At 43.3% G+C, this 22158-nt stretch overlaps 1 protein-coding gene across 1 annotated transcript; it reads right to left on the bottom strand.

Annotated features, from left to right (window-relative positions):
• Nucleotides 1-496: 496 nt before the first annotated feature.
• slc16a4 (solute carrier family 16 member 4) lies at nucleotides 497-21300 on the bottom strand (the record flags this gene model as incomplete). The annotated part of the gene is made up of 9 exons (XM_080732667.1): nucleotides 497-681; nucleotides 7229-7322; nucleotides 10149-10360; nucleotides 15219-15893; nucleotides 17106-17267; nucleotides 17639-17782; nucleotides 18691-18823; nucleotides 19040-19172; nucleotides 21281-21300. 9 exons carry the CDS (start codon nucleotides 21298-21300, stop codon nucleotides 497-499), a joined length of 1758 nt encoding a protein of 585 aa, XP_080588793.1.
• Nucleotides 21301-22158: the final 858 nt, after the last annotated feature.

Raw genomic sequence — 22158 nt, forward strand, 5'->3', positions numbered from 1 at the left:
CTGTTTGTGAAAAGGCAGAGGTTACTGAGAAGACATCATTTCTTTTGTTGTGGTCGCGCTGCGGAGCACATTGAATGGAGTTTACATTCAACAAGTGACAAAGGTTACAAAGCAGGCAAGAAAGCATTCCCAGCAGTGGCAAGGGTCTTCCATTTCTGTGTAGGTCACAAAGTGTTGCATGCTCCTCCACTGCATACTGAGAGGAGTGGCGATCAAATATAATATGGCATAACAGGAAGAGTAATTTTGGCTTATATTCAAAAGTTACAAAATACGATTATCCGTTCGTTTTTAGTGTGGTCACAATCATTTTCTCCGCCAGTCAGTATAACACTCCTTCAACAAAAGTTCAAAGGTCATGTGGGTCTTGACACTTAGGTTCATGGTTGCGCTCATGTCCATGGAATGCAAGCCCATGGAAGATATGAACACCCCGGCTTCAGAGTTGAAGGTGTTGCGTGCTTTCGAGTCCCTCTGCAACACATTGTGCAGGAGCTCATGGGGTGAAGCAGCCATTGGTCTTCCAGGCACTCTCAGCTATCTGGGCCTGGGCAAGCTTCTTTCTGGACTGCCAGCGCTGGGCCAGGGGCTCCATGAAGAGGGACAGTGACGAGAGCAGGTAGCACACTCCGGCCAGGTAGAAGGAACAGTCATACGTCTGGGTGTAGTCATACAGGAAACCTGAGAGGACCCAGCAACATAGGAACTGGCATCAGTGACCACTTAGGAATTATAATTAATTATCACATCATCAACGATGGACAATGTTGACATTTAAAGGAACGCTTATCCTGAGCACCTTACAGAGCATACCATAGAGAAAATGCATGCATATTAGTGTACATGCTGCTGTCACTACACACTTTCCTTGACCAAAAGGCACTAGCACTGGCTACAGTTGGTTCCTGAGGGCCGGAGAATGGCTGCCCACCTCTTAATGCCTATAGGATTGAAAAAATTCCCTGCATTTGTAAATGTAGCCTACTTCGCAATCATTACACTTAACACTTAAATGAATTTAACTTAGAAAGTACTACTGTTTTTATCTTATCAAATTTAAACTACCTTTCTCTTTATCCTGACATCAATCACATCTGACGTGTGACGTCTCTGAGTAAACAACTTGTATTTTCAGAAGAAGCAGTGAATTTAACTGGAGCCAACGACAGGCACAGCAATTCACTCCATTAGCAGTATATCCACGTTTAGAATTGATTTAAAGACTTTTGTGATCACTTGTACAGGACGGTGTGGTCGGACAGCAGTCACAAGGAACCAGTCCACCCCGACAGCAGTGGCTCTCTAGTGTAGGCTTAGAATTGAGTGTGATTGGAATGTTGCCATCTGGGCCCCATAGGCTTTGGAACAAGTCTGAAGAGCTTAAGGGGAAGTTCACCCAAAAAATGCTTGATTTCTAACGTCTAGACCATTGTTTCTCAACATTTTTTGGGGCCAGTGCCCCCTATCCAATATCCAGGTCCCCCATACTGAATTAAAATGTAAGCCTTATTTTTTATTGTGTATTGTGTTGCTTATATAATTTAGAAAATATCTCATCGGATATCAAAATATCAGATATTACATAAAACTGGACTGTTAGTATGTGATTATTATGTAATTATTAGCCTACTTCCAAGGGAGAGACAAAAAGCTGATTATAAGTAGAACTGTATATGGATGTCAGGCACCTTCACATCACAGGGATGTCAGTCCTTGTCACAGACCTCTGACCATGATCCTGGTATGATACTGACTTGATACAGATATGAAACTGACAATGATATTGACATTATACTGATGTCAGTATCATGGTCAGTAGTAGTAGGTCAGAGAGGCTTATTGTCTGTATCAGACAGAGTGCGGGAGTCTAACCCCTTTTCACAATGAGCTAGACTCCTGGATTGCTGAGGTGGAGCGCAACACCTACTGTCAGCTCCCAGTACTTAACGCACGACGAATAGCACCCAAGCCGTGCTACTCACGCTGAGTTGGCGGTGCCCTGGATCGAACCCATGACCTTGTGGTCGAAAGCCGAGTGCTCTACCGACTGAGCTACACAAATCGTGGTCAGTATCATGTCGTTATTGTGGTCAGAATCATGTGATAGCGACATGATACCGACACTTAGACCAGTACCTTATTGGCACAATGACCAGTACCATGACATCCCTGTCACACAGTGCTGTAACTTCCCGTTGAGAAACACCAGTCTAGACAGACATACAGATTTCCTCATTCACCACCGTATAGGAATGTTATACAAACAAAAGTTATCCTTGTATTCATTATATCACAGGGTGAGTAAACAATAGAAATAAAGTCATTGTTTGGGTGAACTACCCCTTTAAGCCTAATTAATTTATATGTTGTTACATGATCACACGCAATGCAATGCAATGCTCGCTATTTTCAGCAAAAGACAGCATCTTGTGTCAAAGGATAAACTTGACTTTAGGCTCCAAACTTTGCATTATCTTTCAAATCACTCTCTTCTCAAACATCGTGAATATTTACTATACTAACAGGTACTTTGGTATGCCTGCAGGGAGGTTTGGTCAACAGGAACGCTAACGCAAACCTCAGGGATGACAGTTATTCCCTACAGGAGTGGCAGAGACGGTAAACAGAGCCACAAGCTATATCTGTACCACTGCAAGTCAAGTTTTGACCCCAAAATCCATAAGCCCCTCTCAGGGAGTGCTTAAAGAAGTGGGACTGGACCGTGTCAATGAGTTTAAGCGGAACCCCCTCACCCCAACGGAGGCCAGCAAGGGCGTGTAGAGCCATTTTTTCCAGGAAATGCATCAGAATTCTCACAGAGAAACATGGTTGGTATGAATATGTTTACATATTCACATCTTGATGAAGGATTCTTGACAGAACCTGCATAGGTGATGATTGGAAATGGTCTGTCCAGAATCATCAACATGGGGTAAAGGCGAAACCTTCACAACATTAGCCGCCTAGCCTAGATTAAAATCAGCTCTCTATAAGACAAACAGAGGCAATCTGTCATCACTTAAAACTGTCTGACTCGGACCCAACCCATAGAAACAACAGTGTTATTCTAAGGATTTCACTTGCCTTCAGGCAAGGTGAAATGTGACACTCATCACCCCTCTATGGATTTCTGTCAAAGCAACCCCAAAAAGTCCTGTCTACATCTAGTATGAAGGCTGGACTAACTATAGGTTGTTTTTCTCATGTCAGGTTCAGTTTTCACACTGCACACGCACGCACGCGCGCACATGTGCACACACACACACACACACACACGCACACACACGCGCACACACGCACACACGCACACACACACACACACACACACACACACACACACACAAAGGGGATATTCCCTGGAATTCTGACCCCAGTGAAAAGATATCCCACGAGGCCCCACAAAATCCATGCCTGTGACAAAGACTCCTCATCCATTTCCAGGAGCCCCTTGTATAATCTAATCATCCCCCATGCACTCACCTATTATATTTTGGCATTCAGGCTCTGGCGGTTGGTGCAAAGAAGCACATACCAACATATGTGACAGGAAGAGGAGCAATAGCTGAATGAGATGAGCTTCAATATGCCACCAAACTGGCCAGCTGCTTTACACATCACAGTTACATGATAACCCACATAGTGGTACACAAACGGTATGACCTAATAGAATATATCATATCTGCCTGGACTAGGTCGCAAGCTACGCATCTGTTTTAGTCATTATGCCACAGTTACCCTCGTATTACTGTCTGTGTCACTGCCAAAGGCTACTATTCATCGTTGTCGGGTGGAAACCTTGTATGTCCAAAACCATTTGTTTTTTATATCATTTAAAAATATGAACTAAACACAACGCCTCGCGATTTGTGTGCTTGCAGATCAGCTGTTTTCACTACTTTTGTACGACGGCCTTGTATGATGAAGCCGGGCTTTGCTTAGCGAAAAAACATACAAATTTGAAACTTGGAGATACAAGGTTTCTGCCCGACATTGACGTATTGGTCTGCGGAGGGTGTAGCAACCAGTGCTCTTTGATCCACATGGGAGTCGCCAGTTGGAGGGCACAGGAGGGCATACCATGTGTTTAGGAACTCACTGTCCTTCTCAATTCCACTGCCTGCTGAACAGGTGCCCCAACCAACCAACCTGCTGCCAGTGCAGCCACAGAGATCACCCTCCTCACCCGGCTTCTCGCCCATAAATGCTACCAGTTTGTTGGAGCATCCTGCCACCCATGTACTGTGGAAAATTCAAACCCCAGTATCCTACTAGACAGGTGCCCGTTGGGTACCTGCCTGCCAGGCAATTGAGGCAAAGAGGGAATGCGTGCCCCACCCTGTTGTGCAATACCCATTATACCCGTTGTCTCTCTGTCTGTGTTCCTTTTGCGCCCATATGGGAGAGTCAGTTTCTGACTGTGAAAAGTGGACTGACTAACAGGTGTGGGGAAGTTAAATCAAGTTTAGGCTGGGTTTGACATGGCAATCATTGGCTCATTTGGGCCATGGTTCTGGGCAACCGCCTAAATGACCGACTTGACACCGTGCAATGCATTCCCATGGGGTCTCGACACTGTGCACTGCATTCCCTTGGGGTCTTGACACCAGGCACTGCATTCCCTTGGGGTCGTCTGCGACGCGTGTGCTGAATATGAAATCTGTTGATCCAACGGTTCTGGAGATGTGCCGAATTTGAAGTCGAACGCTTCTTGAAACAGATTCCATGCATTTATTCTAAGATATGCACAGACACACATACACACTGTTAGGTGTATGTGTTACCGTACGTGTCTCCCTGTTTCCTCAAACCCAGAAACAATCCAACACTCATCAATCATTCCATTATCCATCACCTCCGCCTCACCATCCCATTGGTTCCCTAATCTCCAGTCATCCAATAAATGCAATAAATACACCTGAGCACCAGCACCAGTCCAGATCCTTCCACCATGACAGAGGTACCGGCTACACGGAGCTGGATATTTCTGAAGCTAGAATTTTTTTTGTGCGGTTGGGGCTTGCAGCCACACAAAGCTGGATATTTCGGCCGCGAAACTGGATATTTCTTATACCGGATAAATAAGTGAAGACATATGCCACGATTCACTGGATCCGTGTAGGCATGGAACACGGATATCTCTGAAGACTTTACTGTGTGTGTGCTTGTCCCCCTAGTGGAGGTCTGGGGACTCAGATTATTTTAGACCTAGATTTCTTTGTCGTGTGGACCTAGATATTTTTCTATGTGGATATTTGAAAAACCGGGATATATGAAATATCCAGCTCCGTCTGGCCTAGGCCTGAGGGGATTGTGTTAAGACCTATAGTCTTTTGTGTGTGTGTGTGTGTGTGTGTGTGTGTGTGTGTGTGTGTGTGTGTGTGTGTGTGTGTGTGTGTGTGTGTGAGAATATTGAGTTTTCGGTGGCTTACGATAGTGGCCGCCCTTCCGCACCCGTGTGTGATTCTAGGACTACACATCCCAGAATACAGCCGGAAATTAAGTCATTCCAAAATTTTCGCCCAATTCACCTCCAGGTTAGAAAAATGCATTTATCTCTATTCCCAGATGCGTTTTTTTGTTCAAAACTAGCTTTTTTCTACGGACCCTAAAGAAAGGGACAATCGTGGATATAATTTTTCTTTTCCGAGTGAAATAAAAGACGATCGTCTGCCCGTCAATGTGCTTCTTATTTACATCTGACCACATAGTGTGATCCAGTTGCCGGCGAAAATAAGGTAAAACACTGAAAACATGTGGCACAGACTGATGAATTAATTAATTAATACATGGCAGTCAAGTCAATGTGTTAATGGTTTGAGTTAAACACATTAGTGTGGTATTAGGTATAATACCACAGAGGTAGAGGTATTGTTGTTCAGTTAGTGAGTTGCTGGTTTTGTTTATTTTGATTTGGTACTCACCACCATTTAGTTTATCTGTTGGATTTAGTTGAGAATCAGACATTCACATTGTAAATAAAACACAGAATTTACTTCATCCCATCAGTTTCAAATCATTATTTCACTTGATTTCACTTGTCGGGTGGAAACCTTGTATGTCCAGACCCTTGACCGGTGGTTCTCAACCTTTTCAGGCTGTGACTCCCCCAAAATAATCCTATTTGAACTGGGGACCCCCCACCCTGATAAGCACTTGGATTGTAGTAGTTGAGGCATTCAATTGTGAAAATAGCAGATCTACAAGCTCACCCCTTGCGTCATCTATTTTCACAATTATTCCTCTTCTTATATTATTTGACAATTTGGCCAAGGTTTGAACATTTTTATACTATAGTTTTTGAGCGGTGGTCACAACGCTCCTATACGTGGCCGTGTGTGTGGGTCTCCGTCCGTGTCTGTCTGTCTGTATGTAGCCTAAACTTTGGCGCGTAACTAGTGCCGCACCATTTACGCCACTCGCGCAATATATACATCAAAATGTGCGGCTCGGCCGGGAATGGTGTTCTATTACCTTTCGTTCCGATCCGCCTTACCATGCCGACGTAATCGGCAAAAAACGGCGCTTAATTGTCCCCATTGACTTATAATGGGACAATGCAAGAAATCACTTTCAAGTATTTTTCTCTCGTAAACCATAGGAGCTACAGTTTCAAACCTCGGAGAGGAGATTCATAATGATTTTAAGAATGAATCGAAAAATAATTACATCACTCGGCCTCATGGTGGTGCTATAACGGCCCACTTTACGTTTTGCCCCGTAACTCTTGAACCGTAGATCGGAAAATTAAAATTCTTTTTTCCCTGGATTCCTTGGGTCAAGACGCATCTCCCCATATAGGCCACGCCCATTTGCGCCAGGATAGATTTTCCGCCATCTTGAATTTTCTCCAAAACACACTTTTTGCTCCTTTTCCTACATATTTTCTTCAAATGTCACAAAAATCGGTACACATGATCTATGAGGTGGGTAAACCACCGCTCAGTTCACACGGGTGTGATTTTTGATGACTTTTGATGTGGTAATAGTCTTTTTCTTTTTTTCCATTTTTTTCTTTTGGTCTTAAAAGTCCTTAAATTGTCATTTCACTGTAGTCTGGGGACCCCCCCCCCCCCCCCCCACACACACACACAATCATGCGGGGGTCCTGAACCACCGGTTGAGAACCACTGCCCTAGACCACCAGTAGGGCATATCCTGTGTGTATGTGTGCACATACAGTATGCCATTGACAATGGTTTTGAATGACTGATTCTGGTGAGTCACTCACCTGCCAGAGGTGGTCCTGTGAGACAACCCAAGCCAACAAAGAACATGGAGAATCCCATGGAATTGTTCAGTTTTTCTGTTCCCACCAGGTCTACCTGCAGATGGAAAAAGGACAGATCAGGAAACATCAAGTATAATTCATTTAGGGATTTAAATACCGGCTAATTCAAAACTTGACTTGTAAATGTCACTTGATAATCTTCTCAGTAGCTGATGATCCACGGTCAACTACCCTATATTCTGATATAAATAATCAAAATATGTCTTATTATTGGTACCGGTAGGTCTTATACCTTGGCCTATGTTATTTGCATACATTTTGGATACTAAATAATCGATTTGGGAGAGGCCCTTTTATTTGTCTCAACATTGTTTATGTTGTAATGACAGTTTTATTACCGGTAAACTCCCCCTTGCAGTCAGAACTGACTCATTCCCAATTATCCACTGTAGTCTGAAAACGCACCTCTTCAGACTATGATAGCTGCTACAGTAGTTTACTATGCAAATCTACTGTATGTTGGTTAATTGTTCAAATATTGACCACACTGTTAAGGTATGATAGTTTCTTTGAGGCACTACATAGTCCTCTTTGCACATTATGTGACTCTTTACCCTGTTATTTGATGACTACGGTTCATCCTTACTCATATCTCACACTTTTAAGTTTCTCTGGGTGGGACCGCTAAATGCCTAAATAGTAAATTGTAATGGTGAAACTACACCTGCGGTCAGGGGCGTCACAAGGGGTAGGAAAGTGGGACTGAGTTACTAGGGCCCAAGGTGGTGGAGGGGCCTTAATTATTTTATACTTTAGCTATTGAAAAATAGCAGATATACAAGCTCACAGCACGGCAGCGAGTGCCGCGCTGCGAGCTTGTAGATCTGCTATTTTTGAAAAGTCGTGAAAATGTGTGCAAATCTTTGAATATATGTATTTTTTAAGCGAACATTTGTAACTCAAATTTTGCTTCTGGGGGGTCCCTGGAACTAAATATTTTGAGATGGGGGTCCATGGCCAAATACATATCATTTTGGGGGTCCTTCACATGAAAAGGTTTGAGCTCCACTGACATAGAAACATAGGTTTTTCAAAAAACCTTAGAAGGATTTGAAATATTCAAAGATTTTCATGATTTTTCAAAAATAGCAGATCTACATGCTCGCAGCGCGGCTGTGAGCTTGTATATCTGCTATTTTTCAATAGTTAAAGCACAGGGGCCCCACAGTGAATCCTTGTACCCGGGGCCCAGAATCTGGTGCGACACCCCTGCCTGCGGTCCTATCTTCTATGATGGCTTAAATGCAGAGGACAAATTCCAGGTATGGCAAATGTACTTTGTCAACACCCTGTCAACAACTAAAGGGGACAGACTTATTTATTATTTACTCCCTAAATAATAAATAATGTTTGTGTACTGTCAACCAAATGACCACTAAGTGGTCAGTGCAGTTGTATGTGGTGTAAACAGGAACCCCTTCCACCGGAAGAGGCCGTTTAGCCTGAAAGAATCCAAATGATTCCAATCAGACTTCCTTTAACCTTCATCAAACAGATGGCAGGAAGACTTCATTCACAGGACAAAAAAACTGCTCCAACCGGTTCCGCGCGCACCGTTGTACAATGCCTTACAACCTGATGTCACTGGTCATCCCGTTTGCCCAGGAGCATTGCAGCACCGCCCAGCCTATCTGAAAACACCATCTCCCCACTGAAATCACCCCCGCATCGTGCAATGACCTATTTGTGTTTCAGGTGAGGAGATGACCTCACGATACTGGATACCAGGTGACTTAATTGCACCACCCACACCTGACAGTTGGTAACCAGTGACGTTAGGTATCACCCTCAAGAGTCACTTGTCACTCGCCTTTCAAGGATACCCTTCTCTCCTTACGCGCACACACACACACGCGCACACACATTCACGTGCATGCACACACAAGCGTGCACGCAACGCATCTGTGTTATGATCATAGTTGAGTTGATAATGTAATTATTGTAATGTAATTATTAATTTAATCGTCACAATGAGTAAAAGTATAACTCGACACACACACACACACACACACACACACACACACACACACACACACACACACACACACACACACACACACACACACACCCTCTACTGTACTGTATAGTACATATAGATACTGTATTATGTATTTGGTTACTGTACTGTGAATGAACTACAGACAGGTAATGGAGTAAGACAGAAAGGTAGATCTGTGTGGTAAGTTAAAGGTCATCCCAACAGAGACTACAGTCTGACACCCTCTCACATTCAGAAGACTTTTCAAAGAATGTTGAAGATGAAGAGGGTGTGTTGCCTATCTATGGAATTCATGCAACCTATGGAACAGCAACCATTCTAGGGTGCTTGAGTTTATTGTGAACATGGAACACCATCGCACACAACAAACGCAAACGCACGTGCACACGCACATGCACACGCACGCACACACACACACACACACACACACACACACACACACACACACACACACACACACACACACACACGCATGCTCCCTGATCAACGCTCTCTCTTGTTTGCTCGCTCCATCTCTCTATCTTGCCTATACACCGCTGTTGCAGGTGCCATTGAGTGCACATTGTTGGAAGTAGATTGATAGTTTAGCTTTTAGGACACGCACAAGCACATGCACACGAACACGCACACACACACACACACACACACACACACACACTCACACACACACACACACACACACACACACACACACACAGGGATGTGATGATTTGGAGGGGTAGTCAGGTCATAATTTTAGTGGGGCATTGCCTCCCCTTGCCCATGCCCAGATCCGGGCCTCGACACCTATAGACTGTGACGTGACAATATAGTTGAATTCTGATTCTGACAGGCAGAGATAATGCAGATAATGGCCCTCACCAGGACGGGTAGCAGCAACGCCATGTATCCACCACAGAAGATGGCGAAGAAGACGGCGTAAACCATGAGCAAGAGGTAGGAGGTGGCCAGCGGGGAGAGCAGGTTCACCAGACCGCACAGGATCAGATAGGCCTTGTGGTAGTGGTACTTGTGGAACAGGTTCCGGTCTGTCACCCACCCTGAGGCCAACTGGGCAAGGGTCTCAGTGATACCTGGGAGGAAAACACAAGGGAAAAGGTTTCAACTGAGAGGGCAGAGAGAGAGAGAACATATGACACATGAAGGACAAGTGTAGATCATAAAATGGAGACTGTCTCAGAATGTTGGTCAGACTAATACTGTGTGAGGATATTACACAGGTTTCTTTGAATATATACCGTATAAGGTATATAGACAGGATATGAAAAGAAATGTCCAGGCTTTTTACAGAAAATACCCAAAATAACCAAAATATGATCTAAAAAAACAATTATGAGTCATGTATAAAACAAGAGAATTCAACAGCTATTAGTTTCCTACAGTACAATATGTCTTGAGCCAAGGTGTTGGAATTAAAACATAAAGTACACACTTTCAAATGAATATATTGTTATGAAACATTTTAGAGCAGAATATTATTCACTAACACACAAGAAACCAATGAATATCAAGAATGTCACCTAAAGCATTTTAGTTTTAGGTTAGACCCAAAAAAGGAAATTAGGCTACAGATTTAACCACTTTAACCCTGACATCGCTATTCTGGGCAAAAACATTTCTAAATATAAAAAGAGTAAATAGGGCTAAGTGGTTGACATACACCTTGCTTATCCAGACATATGGGAGAAAGTGTGTTCCACACACCATTGGAATGCTATGGCTGACATTCCTGAGGGTCATTTCAACAGATGCTTAGTCATTTAGAGTTAACTGTCAAAGTCAGCAAAGCTAAGCCTAAGTGTCAGGCCATGTTGCACTGCAGTGTGTGGTTTAAAGTGCAAGGAAAGCTGTGCAGGCATGCGGCCAAGTTATATTGAGTGACCTGTCAACGTGTCACGTGCACGTCGCATTAAAGAAACCATGCAGTCAATCAATCGAGTGTGTTACGCACCGGTGTGTGTGTGTGTGTTGTGTGTGTGTGTACGAGACAGAAGGGAGGAAAAGTAGGTGATGGGAGGGTGCACTGCAGCACAACGTCACGTTTGATGCAACACATGAGCATCAAAGGTCACGTTTTGGACCTGATGATCCTGGCTGTCTTCAAACAGGTGCTTGAAATTGTAGTTTACAAAATACATCTACAGTGTTTTACATCTGTTCTACAGTAAGATAACACCCATGCACAAACCCATTACTTGTTGCACCCTAGTCCAATAGATTTATTTTCTGATACACCTCCTCCGGTATGATGACTGGGCAGATATAGAACGTGCTCTCTGCTGAGGACAACTGGAATGCGATAGGCGGTGCGGAGACTGCAGTGGTCTATTGACCGTCACAGGAATAGCTGCAGGCAGGCAGCACCACCAAGCCATTGATCGATTTATCATACAAACCGGTCCCATGCAGATCAAAGTCGCCCATCCCTTGCTCACCCACTGCACCAAAACTACTACTACAACACGTTCTCCACCTAGAGGCTTTCAATGACTGCAGACCACACTGCAGAGATGTCTTGCTGCAGTGATCATATTTAAAATAGTAATACAAATGTTGAAGTAATCCATACAATCAATTGACATGCATTGCCATAATGATAGTTTCCTTTCTCTGACTGAGTGCTGCACTAGCCTCAGCAGGCTATAAATAAAGACAAAACAGGGATGAATAATGAAATGCCCTGTCACTGAACACCTCTGCTTTTGTTACATAATAGAACCGAGTACATATCTCTCCACCACGGTTAGGAATATGACATGAGGCAGCTGCGCCGTGTTTATGTGTCCTCCTCTAGTGACCAGAGAGAGTTTCCTGGGGCGTGAGCAGACAAGTTGCAAGCTTGTTTGTGTGTTTTAATCGCAGCAGGTTAGCCCAGGTCCGCAGCTGTTCCCGTTCAGACTCGGCACAACGCAGCTTATAAAGCCCTCTACATTAAGTGGCGCTTAAAAAAAGAGCAAAAGTGTGCATTTCTTTTCCTCCACTAAAGTGAAGCTCTCACACCACCATGGGCTGATGAAACAGGTGTTACTGCATAATGTTACACTTTAATAGACTAAAAGGTGAAGGCAATGCAGAGACGCTTTACACTTTTTAAAAGAAATTGGATGATTGAGTCTGTATAAAGTCTGGGGTATAAAATGCACGCTCATTCTCCGAGCCTTCCTCATTACTGAGCGGATGCTGTTGGCTCGTATTGCCCACTCTTTTGTACACATTGCCGCCTCAGTGCTCCTCCGCAAAACATCAGCCACTTCAGAATTGGACCCAAAAATGGGGAGCCCCCCTCTTGTCGCCACGGCAGCTACTTTACTCAGTTGGCTGTTGCCTAGCGACACCCACTAGTGACAGTGTTCGTGGTGGTGGGCTGACACGAGGACCGACCCGGACGATAGTGGGCTCTCCTTCCCTGGGACAACTCAATGGGCCTCTGTGACAGGGAAGGAGGGGGACAGAGGGGGACAGCAGGGCCACGGGACACTGAGACGGGACACTGGTGTGCGTAGTAGACAGTCTCTGCTCTCTCGGCTCAACACTGCTAATGACCAGAGAATGTGACAGAGCAAACGTGTCCAGTGTCCAAGGAATCTGTTTCTCTCTTTCCGGCACACTGATTCTAATTGGTTGGCACGCTGCTCGTTTAAGTAGACTCGTGGACCACCAGAGGGAATTGAGCATTATGTTCTTGTTTTTCGTTTCATTCATAAAGCCAACTATAAATGTTGTCTGCTCATAATTCGTCAACCAAAACAGTGCACTGTGACTGCATCCGTCTATGTCAAGTGATAGTAGAGCTCGAGAACAGTCTTATTGGTGAGCTTTGATGGGATTCAATTCTAGTCCATCAGGGGTACAATCAACATCAGGTATAATCTGTTTCAGTTGGAGATGATCTGAATTGAAACAATTAAGAATTAAAATCTTCCTATTTTCTGTACCAGTGATGGTGGTTTGCTGCATAATTACTGAGGAAACTCATTTAACCCAGACAATAACATAAACATGTTTTACCATGACTTTTTCATGCTAAACTTAAAAAAAGCATAATCTATTCTAAATGACCTTATACTGTAGGTAAACTCAATTTATGGATATCCATCTATAAATTCCACAAATCGTTCTGTGTGTGTGTGTGTGTGTGTGTGTGTGTGTGTGTGTGTGTGTGTGTGCGTGCGTGTGCGTGCGTGCGTGTGTGTGTGTGTGTGTGTGTGTGTTTGTGTGTGCGTGCGTGCGTGCGTGTGTTTACAAAGGGCTTTACATGCAGGGCATGACCAGGCATGACAGAATTGTTGATATTACAAAAGATGTGTCACCTATGTTTGATTCTTCTGTTGTGTTTTACAGATATTCTTGTGAAAAACCAGAAATGTTTCAATGCAATGACATATATTTAGCAGCTTGGGCCATGTCCAAAGGCTGGTGGTCACTGGTCAGGGGCCTGAGGATTTTGGGGTTGTCCAATAAGGCAAAGCAGCTTGCTACATATTGCTCAATCTCCTCCATTAGGCAGTCGATCTATTTGGAGGAGAAGGTGCTTTCTGTACCCATAATTATTTATGTTGGTAATACTGTATGACTGAAGTGTATGACCAATGTTGACTGTGAATAAGCTCATATGCAAGTGTCGATTCTGTACAGTCTGGACTTGTTTGGATTTAAGCACTGAGACAAATGTTGTTTCAAGCATGTGGGACATTAGAAGCAACTGAAAAATATGTGTGCCCCATGTAATGTATTTTATAAATGTAGACTCAAATAAAGCAATTGAAATGTGTCTGTCTGTCCACATATCTTGATAACCATTCATCCTATCAACTTCACACTTGTTATATGGGTGTACTACTAGGACCCATGGGAGAGCAGTCTTGATTGTGAAGTTGATCGGATGAGCACTTCTAAAGAACCGTTCTGGACCAGCATGTGTATCTCATAAACCACTCTTCCAATCAACTTCACACTTGATGAATTACGGTATGTATTATTTATAGTGGCATCAACTAAAGTAGTGTGGCTTCCTTGTGCAATCCGTGGCTATCATTAGCCAGAAGTCACTAGATTTGCAGTTTGTGAACGAAGCACCAATGATGTGCTAACACGAACTTTGTTGATCACATGCTAAGGAGTTTAGCCATGTGATTCGATGTATGCACGACAGGTATAACACAGTAGAAAGCACAAGTATATTTAAAATATACTCATATTAATAATTTCTCCTTGCACTATACACTATATTACACTACATCTTGTCATGGCCTTGGCATCCAGAAGACATGCTGTACTTCAAATACAATGTAGCCTGTATTCGCCTTATCTACAAGCATCTTTAGACGGTGCAGCCGTCTCTATCTCTAAAGAAGTGACAATTACTTATCTTGGGATACAGTACTGACAAGATGCTTGCCCTCAACTTGTGAACACATCAAAGTACTGTAGTGAGTGGTATTATACAGTAGGGTGGAGCAGCATTTCAATAATTCACAACGCGCCACCAGGCACCCTTAAAGATTTACATGCACGTGCATGGCTGGTGAAGGAAATGCTGTCTTTTTTTCATATGCGGTGGCCTCATCAATGGGATACTGCTGAACCCACCAGCTTTGGCCAGTAGGCCAAAGTTCAGCCTTTATGTAAGCACATTCATTACATAAGACTGCAGTCTGAGCAGCTCACAAATAATTAATGCCTAAAAGTTGACTGAGGACATTTTCTTTTTGCATCGCTTCTTAAACTCAGTCTAAAATGAAACCCGGAGCTCTCTCTTCATAAACACAGTGAGCCCTCGCCATTAGCAGCTGCATTAACAGACATATGGTAGGATTCCTGTGTTTTTAGTGACATGAGAAGCTACTCATGTTGCTCTTGTCACTCATGATTTGCCTCGTAAGAATTTATCTTAATAAGATAATGGGCATACATGTCCGCTGTGGGGCCTACCTGCTACTGAGATGATGAAGGAAGCATCCATGGCACTGATGCCCAGGGTCCTGGCCCGGGCAGACAGGTGGAAATAGGGGATAAAGTAGGCCAGCTGACTGAAGACCAGAGACCAAGTGTAGATGCAGAAGAATGGGTCCTTCAGCAAGGAGAAGTCTAACACTTTGGGTTTTTGGACGGCCACCTCACAAGGCGGTGTGCTGGCATGGGACGGATTTCCCACAACGGCAGACCCATTCACGCTGCCATTGAGCTCTGTGGAGCTGTCTGGGCTCCCTGGTTTGCCCTGTCTCAGGTCATGGTTGGGTTCATGGTGACCATTCACGCCATTCAAGACCAGTCTGGTCAGTTCAGGGTTTGTGGCGTGGTCCTTGGCGATCTGGGCGCTCTGCCCCACTAGAGTCTCTGTTTCCCAGTGAGTTGCGTGAGGAGTAGGGGAAGGGAATGAGTCTGTTTTGGATATGCCATTGGTCAGGTGAGTGGAACCATTCCCGTTCAGGAAACTCTTAGGGTGTTCCTTCTCTGAGGAACTTTTGAGGGATAGAGCAGGGCTTTGCATCGGGGAGATGGTGGAGGTGGCGATGGCTGGAGTGGCAGGCTTTACTTTAATTGGTCTCAGAAGCATCCCAGTAGCCACAAGGTTCAGCATAAGACCCCCCAGGATCAGCAAGGCTCCTGTGGAAGATATATAGAAACCCATTCAGCCTAACACAGTCCCAAACTCATCACCATACGTAATTTAGGAAGACTTTCAGTCCAAAATATAAGGACCATACAGTGGCATGTTTAACCCATTGACTACATGTACATGATCCAACATACTACATTGCGTAGTACATTATCATTTTGCCTTAATAATGCATTTTAAAGCAATGATTTACAAATGGATTTGAAATTATAAACCATGCAATGTTTAACCAACATTGGCTCAATTGTTCAGGTATGTTTGGTGAATGACTATAGGGAAATTTAAAACATACGCAAAAACTATAAATAAAGTCATCAATGATAAATCGTCAATGTTTATGTACGATATTCGATATATGTCTGAAGCTGTGAAGAGACAATGACACGATGTATTGACATCTGAACAGGGAAAAAAATAACGTTTTATATACTTTTTATTTAAAAAAAGCAATTGACAGATTGTTAGTGATAGATTGATAGTATTGACATTTGTTCTCAGTTAATAAGGTATGTTTATAAATGGCAGTGGTACGGCCACTTGTACACAAATGTTGGATGGAGCAGGGACCCCCGAGGTAGGGGGTCCCTGCTCCATCTCCCCATCAGTTTAGGGGTCCCTGGCCTGAAAACGTTGAAGACCTCTGCTTTAGAGCCTGTGTCTAGGTGAGACATGACCTTTGACACGATCATATTTCTGGTTTGACATGAATTTTGACCTGACGGTCAAGATTCAATTAATCTCCTGAGCCAGCTCTATTAGATAAATGGGAAAATATCAGCATTTGCGCAGGAGACCTGTGTCCAAATCTGGGGTAAAAGAGGAAAGTTACATAGTGCAGCTTTAACACTATTATTTTATTATTATTTTATTTACTAATTAAACATGATTTGTACACTATGTCTAAAAGACAGAATGCTAATAAAACAATTTGTAACAAAAACTAGGCATAAAGCACATGGTTGCTATTGAAGGTGTAATTTTTGTTTATAAAAATGAGTGATGCAATGCACTGAGAGTATTACATTCAGAAAGGAAATGGAATGTGTAGTTTCAGTGTAAACGCTTCTTATGTACTGCACTCTTATAACAACTAATATACATTGGAAACATGCCTATAAACCTTTTATTTTTCCTAAAGGCACAACAGTGAAAGAAGCACATTAGTGCCCTCTCCCAATTAAAGGACTGGTCTCACTTACCTTGCCAGGCATATTGATCCAGCAGCAGCTGAGTGAAAGGAGCCAGGGCAAAGGTCAAACCCATCCCGGAGCGCCCAATAGCATAAGCCGTCGCTAACCGCTTTCGGAAATACAGCGCTGTGACAACTGAGAAGCCCTGGTATAGAAGTGCAAAACCAATCCCTAAGCAAGATAAAGAAGGTTATGGTCATTGTCACATAACTTCTGAGTCATTTGGAACAAGGACAGACAACTACAACGCAGTGTGAAACATCTAATAGACGCAGTGGAAACTTCAGACCATATTCACAAGGCAGCCATTATTCAAAATAAAAATGGTAGCCATTTTGCTCGGATTTATTTTCCCTTCTCCAGAGTGTAAAGTAAGAGCAAAATGGACACTGTGTGAATGGCCAATTCTGTTCTACAATCACCTTACAAATACAGAATACATTTGGTAAATGAGTTCAGTCTTTTTTGTTCATTTGTGTAGTTTGCGGCACTTCATTTTACTGTGTAGAGTTCTAATCTGCACACCAAACATTGATACTCACCAACTATCAATCCCATGCTGACGTACAGGTATGTAACGCTGGTGGCAAAAACACTCAGGAGGAAACCCGTAGTGACCAGCACCGCACCTGCGATAGAGGTCGCCCTGGTCCCAAATTTGGCACAGGCCACAGATGCCAGGGGCGCTATGGAGATTAAAACAAAGGAATAGTGTTCAAATGAGACTGTATTCTTTCTAGAATTCGATATCCAATGGTAATTAAGAAATAAAACATGAGAGGCGTGGTAAACGAGAATGATCTAAACTTTGTGGGGAGACATTTTTCTGTTTTGTTGTATGCCAACATTTAAAAGTGAATTGACAGGGGTGCCTGCCAGCTCGCGTATGATAGATCTCCACCTACTGACACATCTTCACTGAATGGGCAGAAGAAAAAAAAACAGTGCTAAGAAATCTATGTATACTGCTTTGAAAACCAACCCTGATACAATCCCATTATGAAGGACCGTCCCAAAAGTCTTTGCATTTGTTCTCTGATGCAGTTATTTTTTCAATCTTTGACTTGCTTCCACCCAATTTTAACCCATACATTTGATGTCACCAGACACACCAGTAAGTTTAGATCTGGCAATGCAAGACTACCGATGACCTATATACTCCTAGTGTGAGGACCCAGGTTTGGATTCCTAGTCCTGTCTTGTTTCTCCTCTCTCTGCCCTTGCTTTCCGGTCTCTCTACACCCTACTGTCTGAAATAAAGTACAAAAATAAAGAAAATAAATACCTCCCCACACACACACAAAAAGGAATCAATATTGTTGATGACATTCGATGACTAGACATCATCACAATATACTTTGTAGGCTTATTTTAGTGCAGAGTGGAGAAACAGGAAACCAAAGGCAGAGAGAGCAGGGGAGACCAAACACAAGGGTCCTGCTGAAATTGAACCATGGACGTTGCCAATACACTAAACAGGTCAGAGCTATGGGTATGTCTGGCCTGTGAGCCTTTTGAGAAAAAGACCCAGAGCTCATAATGATGTTCAGGTGGTGTGGACAACACAGATAATGGGTGTGGTGTTGACTCTGACCTGCGGATAGACGCAGGGCAGACATGATCGAACCGATCCAGCTGATGCTCTCAGCCGAGCCTCCAAAGTCATCTTGGAATGCTACGAAGAAGATTCCAAAGGTCTTCAGCGTTCCCATCACCAGGACATTAACCTGGAATCATACGCAGAGAGTAATGTGAACAAACACAGAGGAGCAGTCACATAGGCATGTGTACATATGGCTACACTTGCATATCAGTCATGTAAATAGTACTGTACATGCACATAGACAGTTACAACTCAAGGGCTATTGCTTTGATCTGAGATTCACCAGGGCCAAGATTGATTCAAGATCATTTGACCTGGAAAGTGGTTAATAAGGGCGTACCAGGAAGCAGTGTACCACGACCATCCAGCCCCAGCCCCCATCTGGAGGGTCCACAAGGTCTTTCTCCATCTCCTCCTTCTTATCGGTTAGGGCAGCCCTCCTGAACAGGCCGATCTTAGCTGCCTTGGCTTCGCTGAGAAAATAACAAAAAAACTAAACACTCAATATGGTAACTTCAAAGTAAGTGGAAGTGCTGTGTTTAAGGGAAGTTACGTCATGCGGTACATGTCTGCTTACATTCGCAAACTAAACAAACAAAAATAAATTATACTCTTAACTTGCTCTTAACAGGTGTGACTTTGTCAGAATCCATGTTTTTTCTTGTATATTATTTATTGCGTGCGCCAACGAAGGAGCAGGAGAAGTAGAACAGATTATTTTCCCAGCGGGGAATACGTTTGCAGGAACACTGCACTGAAATTCACCTTTCTAACCACTCTCTGCCTTATGTCGTGCCCAGGCTTTTCTCTTCGCAGATGAGTAAGCCTGGCTACGCGAGGTATAGGCTTCCTACTCTTCTATTCATGATCTACAAGTATTCTACAAGTATTCATGATCTACAAGTACTGAATTTCCCCCTTGGGCTAATAAAGGTATCTATCTACCATAGAAGGAATGCTTTGACAAGACATGTAAATCTCTTTCTTTTTCTTTTCTTTCTTGTCTTTCTAAGTCATGTTTAGTTGTAAATAATGATTCATATATTGTTACAAAACATCATTGAATGGGGGCTTCAGTGCACACATCATTCATCCAAAGGCTCTAGGTAAAAAGATTTTACACTCATCAGGAGCAGTAAAGAGTTAAGCGTTTTGCTCATGGACACTTCGTTACTAACCCAGGAGGTGCCTGGGATCAAACCGTGAACCTTCCAATTCCCAAGCAGCTGCTCCACCTCTTGAGCCATTGCTGCCCCGACAAGTAATTGGCCCGTTAGGCTGTCTCACTTTCAGCCACGTCTTACTTACAGTCAGGTACATTCTATAGGTAACTAAAGCCCAATGGCCTAACACCACCCCACCTCACCTAACCTAACCCACTTGTGCCAGGTAACTAAGTTGAAGATTGGCTGTTACTACTTTACTAAACTACTTCCTCAGACTAAGATGTTTTTGAGAGGCAACATGTGCCTCTATCCTCTATGCTTTTAAAACATTCATCCTCATAACCTGACAGAAAGAAAGCACATCAATGTTTCAGAATGCTGTAGTTCTACATTTGAAACAGTCACCGATAGCCATCAACAATTGATTATTATTCTTTGGCATTTGCGCTGACTGGGAGCATAATGGTCTGTCTGCTAACTTAGCTGAGGCACCAGGCACCCCCATCGATTCTCTTTTAAATATAGATTGTAGGTATGATAAAAAATAATGTCTCCCCTTACAAAGTTTCATTATCCTTATTGTAATTGATACATTCTTAAGCAAATAAATAAATAATTAGAATGAATGCGACGTATTACTCTGCACTTCTTCTGCACCAATGGGAGAACTATCCCTTTAATACTGTTCCCGAGGAGCAGTTAAGGGTTAAGTGTCTTACTCAGGGACTCTTGGACACATAAACTGTGCCCGGGGGAGACCCAGAGACCTTCTGATTCCTGGACAACCTCTCTAACCATTCATCTTTGGCTATAGAATTCAGTTATCTTTCATTTTGAGCAAATAAACCTCAAATAAGATCTGCTGTTTCACACTTATTGCGACCGAAGGTCGCAGTTTACCATGAGAAACGTCACAGCTTCCCCATTATTTTTTTTTACTTAATTTTTATCCCACGATTTTGCAACCCATTTTCACCCAGTGCCAATTGCCTATGTAATCCTGGGCTCTGCTCTCCCTCTGCCGCACCTGGGGAGACAACGGACTGACCTCATGCTTCCTTCAATTCATGAGTAGTCCAAGTTGTTTCTTTTCACCTGACAGGGGGGATTTTCCCCGGGATGGACGTAGCGCGTGGAAGGAACACGTTATTCCAACCAGTTCCTATCCCCTTCATCAAGTGCCCTGGCTGGCCAGGGGGAGGCATTCATTATTGAGACCAGGATTACTGCATATTTTTGTGAGGGTATCAACCCTAGGAGACACAGGGAGAACATGCAAACTCCACACAGAAAGGCCCTATCGCCGACCCCACCTAGGGTGTGGGCGCTGATGACGCGGAGGGAGAAACACGCCCCCAGCACCCACAGCGTCCCCCGGCGGGAATCGAACCCAGGACCTTCTAGCTGTGAGGCACCGTGCCCCCAGCTTCCCCATTTTTAAACCAATCCAGTATCTTTGATTTGTGCAGAGCTGAGCATCAGATTGTAAATACCCATTTATTTATTTCACAGCAGATAATTCTACATATTAAATGTAACCCTTAAATTCAATTAATTATTTCAATGAACTAAAATCTGTTTTATTTGATGGCCTGCCCCCCCTGGCATTTGGCCTTTGTGCCCTCAAAAAATGGACAACCCCAAAGGCCAAGTGGCCTTGCCCCTAAAATGATGAAATTCCAGGCCTAATGTGAACATGAAACAATTGGACATGCATGTTAAAAGAATAGGATACTTGTATTTTTATATATTTTTTGTACTGAATGAAAAACAAATCTTTGTATTGTCTCAAATGGCATACATATTATTACCAGTAGCTAGCTAACTGCTGCAATAACTCACAGCAGTCAATGGAATGTGAAATAGGATAGTTACATAGTAGCCAAAACCAGTTAGATCTATCTTCTACCACCTCTTTTTCTCCTATTAGTTACTGCACTGTACTGGATGTCTCAGTGTTTACATCAAGTGTCTTCACTGTACTGTACTGTATGTCGCAGCACATGTAAATATTTAATCACTTGAGTCGGTTAACTCTAGCTGTGTCAGCAACTTTTGTTCCTTCTCCCCATCTCAAGTCTCACATCACCTCCACAATATACAGCAGGATCACATTTTCTTTCTGATGGCCATAAATCCCAAAATGTTATTTGACAGGGACACCGTACAATATTGCCAGATTTCGCTAAATGATCATTTCTATTTGTAGTCCCTGGACGTAAAGTACATAATGTGAAACCACACTATTGTCACCTTTTACGTTACCTGTGGTTTGTACTGATGTCATAACTAG

Source organism: Nannobrachium achirus, assembly GCF_963921795.1.
Source record: "Nannobrachium achirus genome assembly, chromosome: 9".
NCBI lineage: Eukaryota > Metazoa > Chordata > Actinopteri > Myctophiformes > Myctophidae > Nannobrachium > Nannobrachium achirus.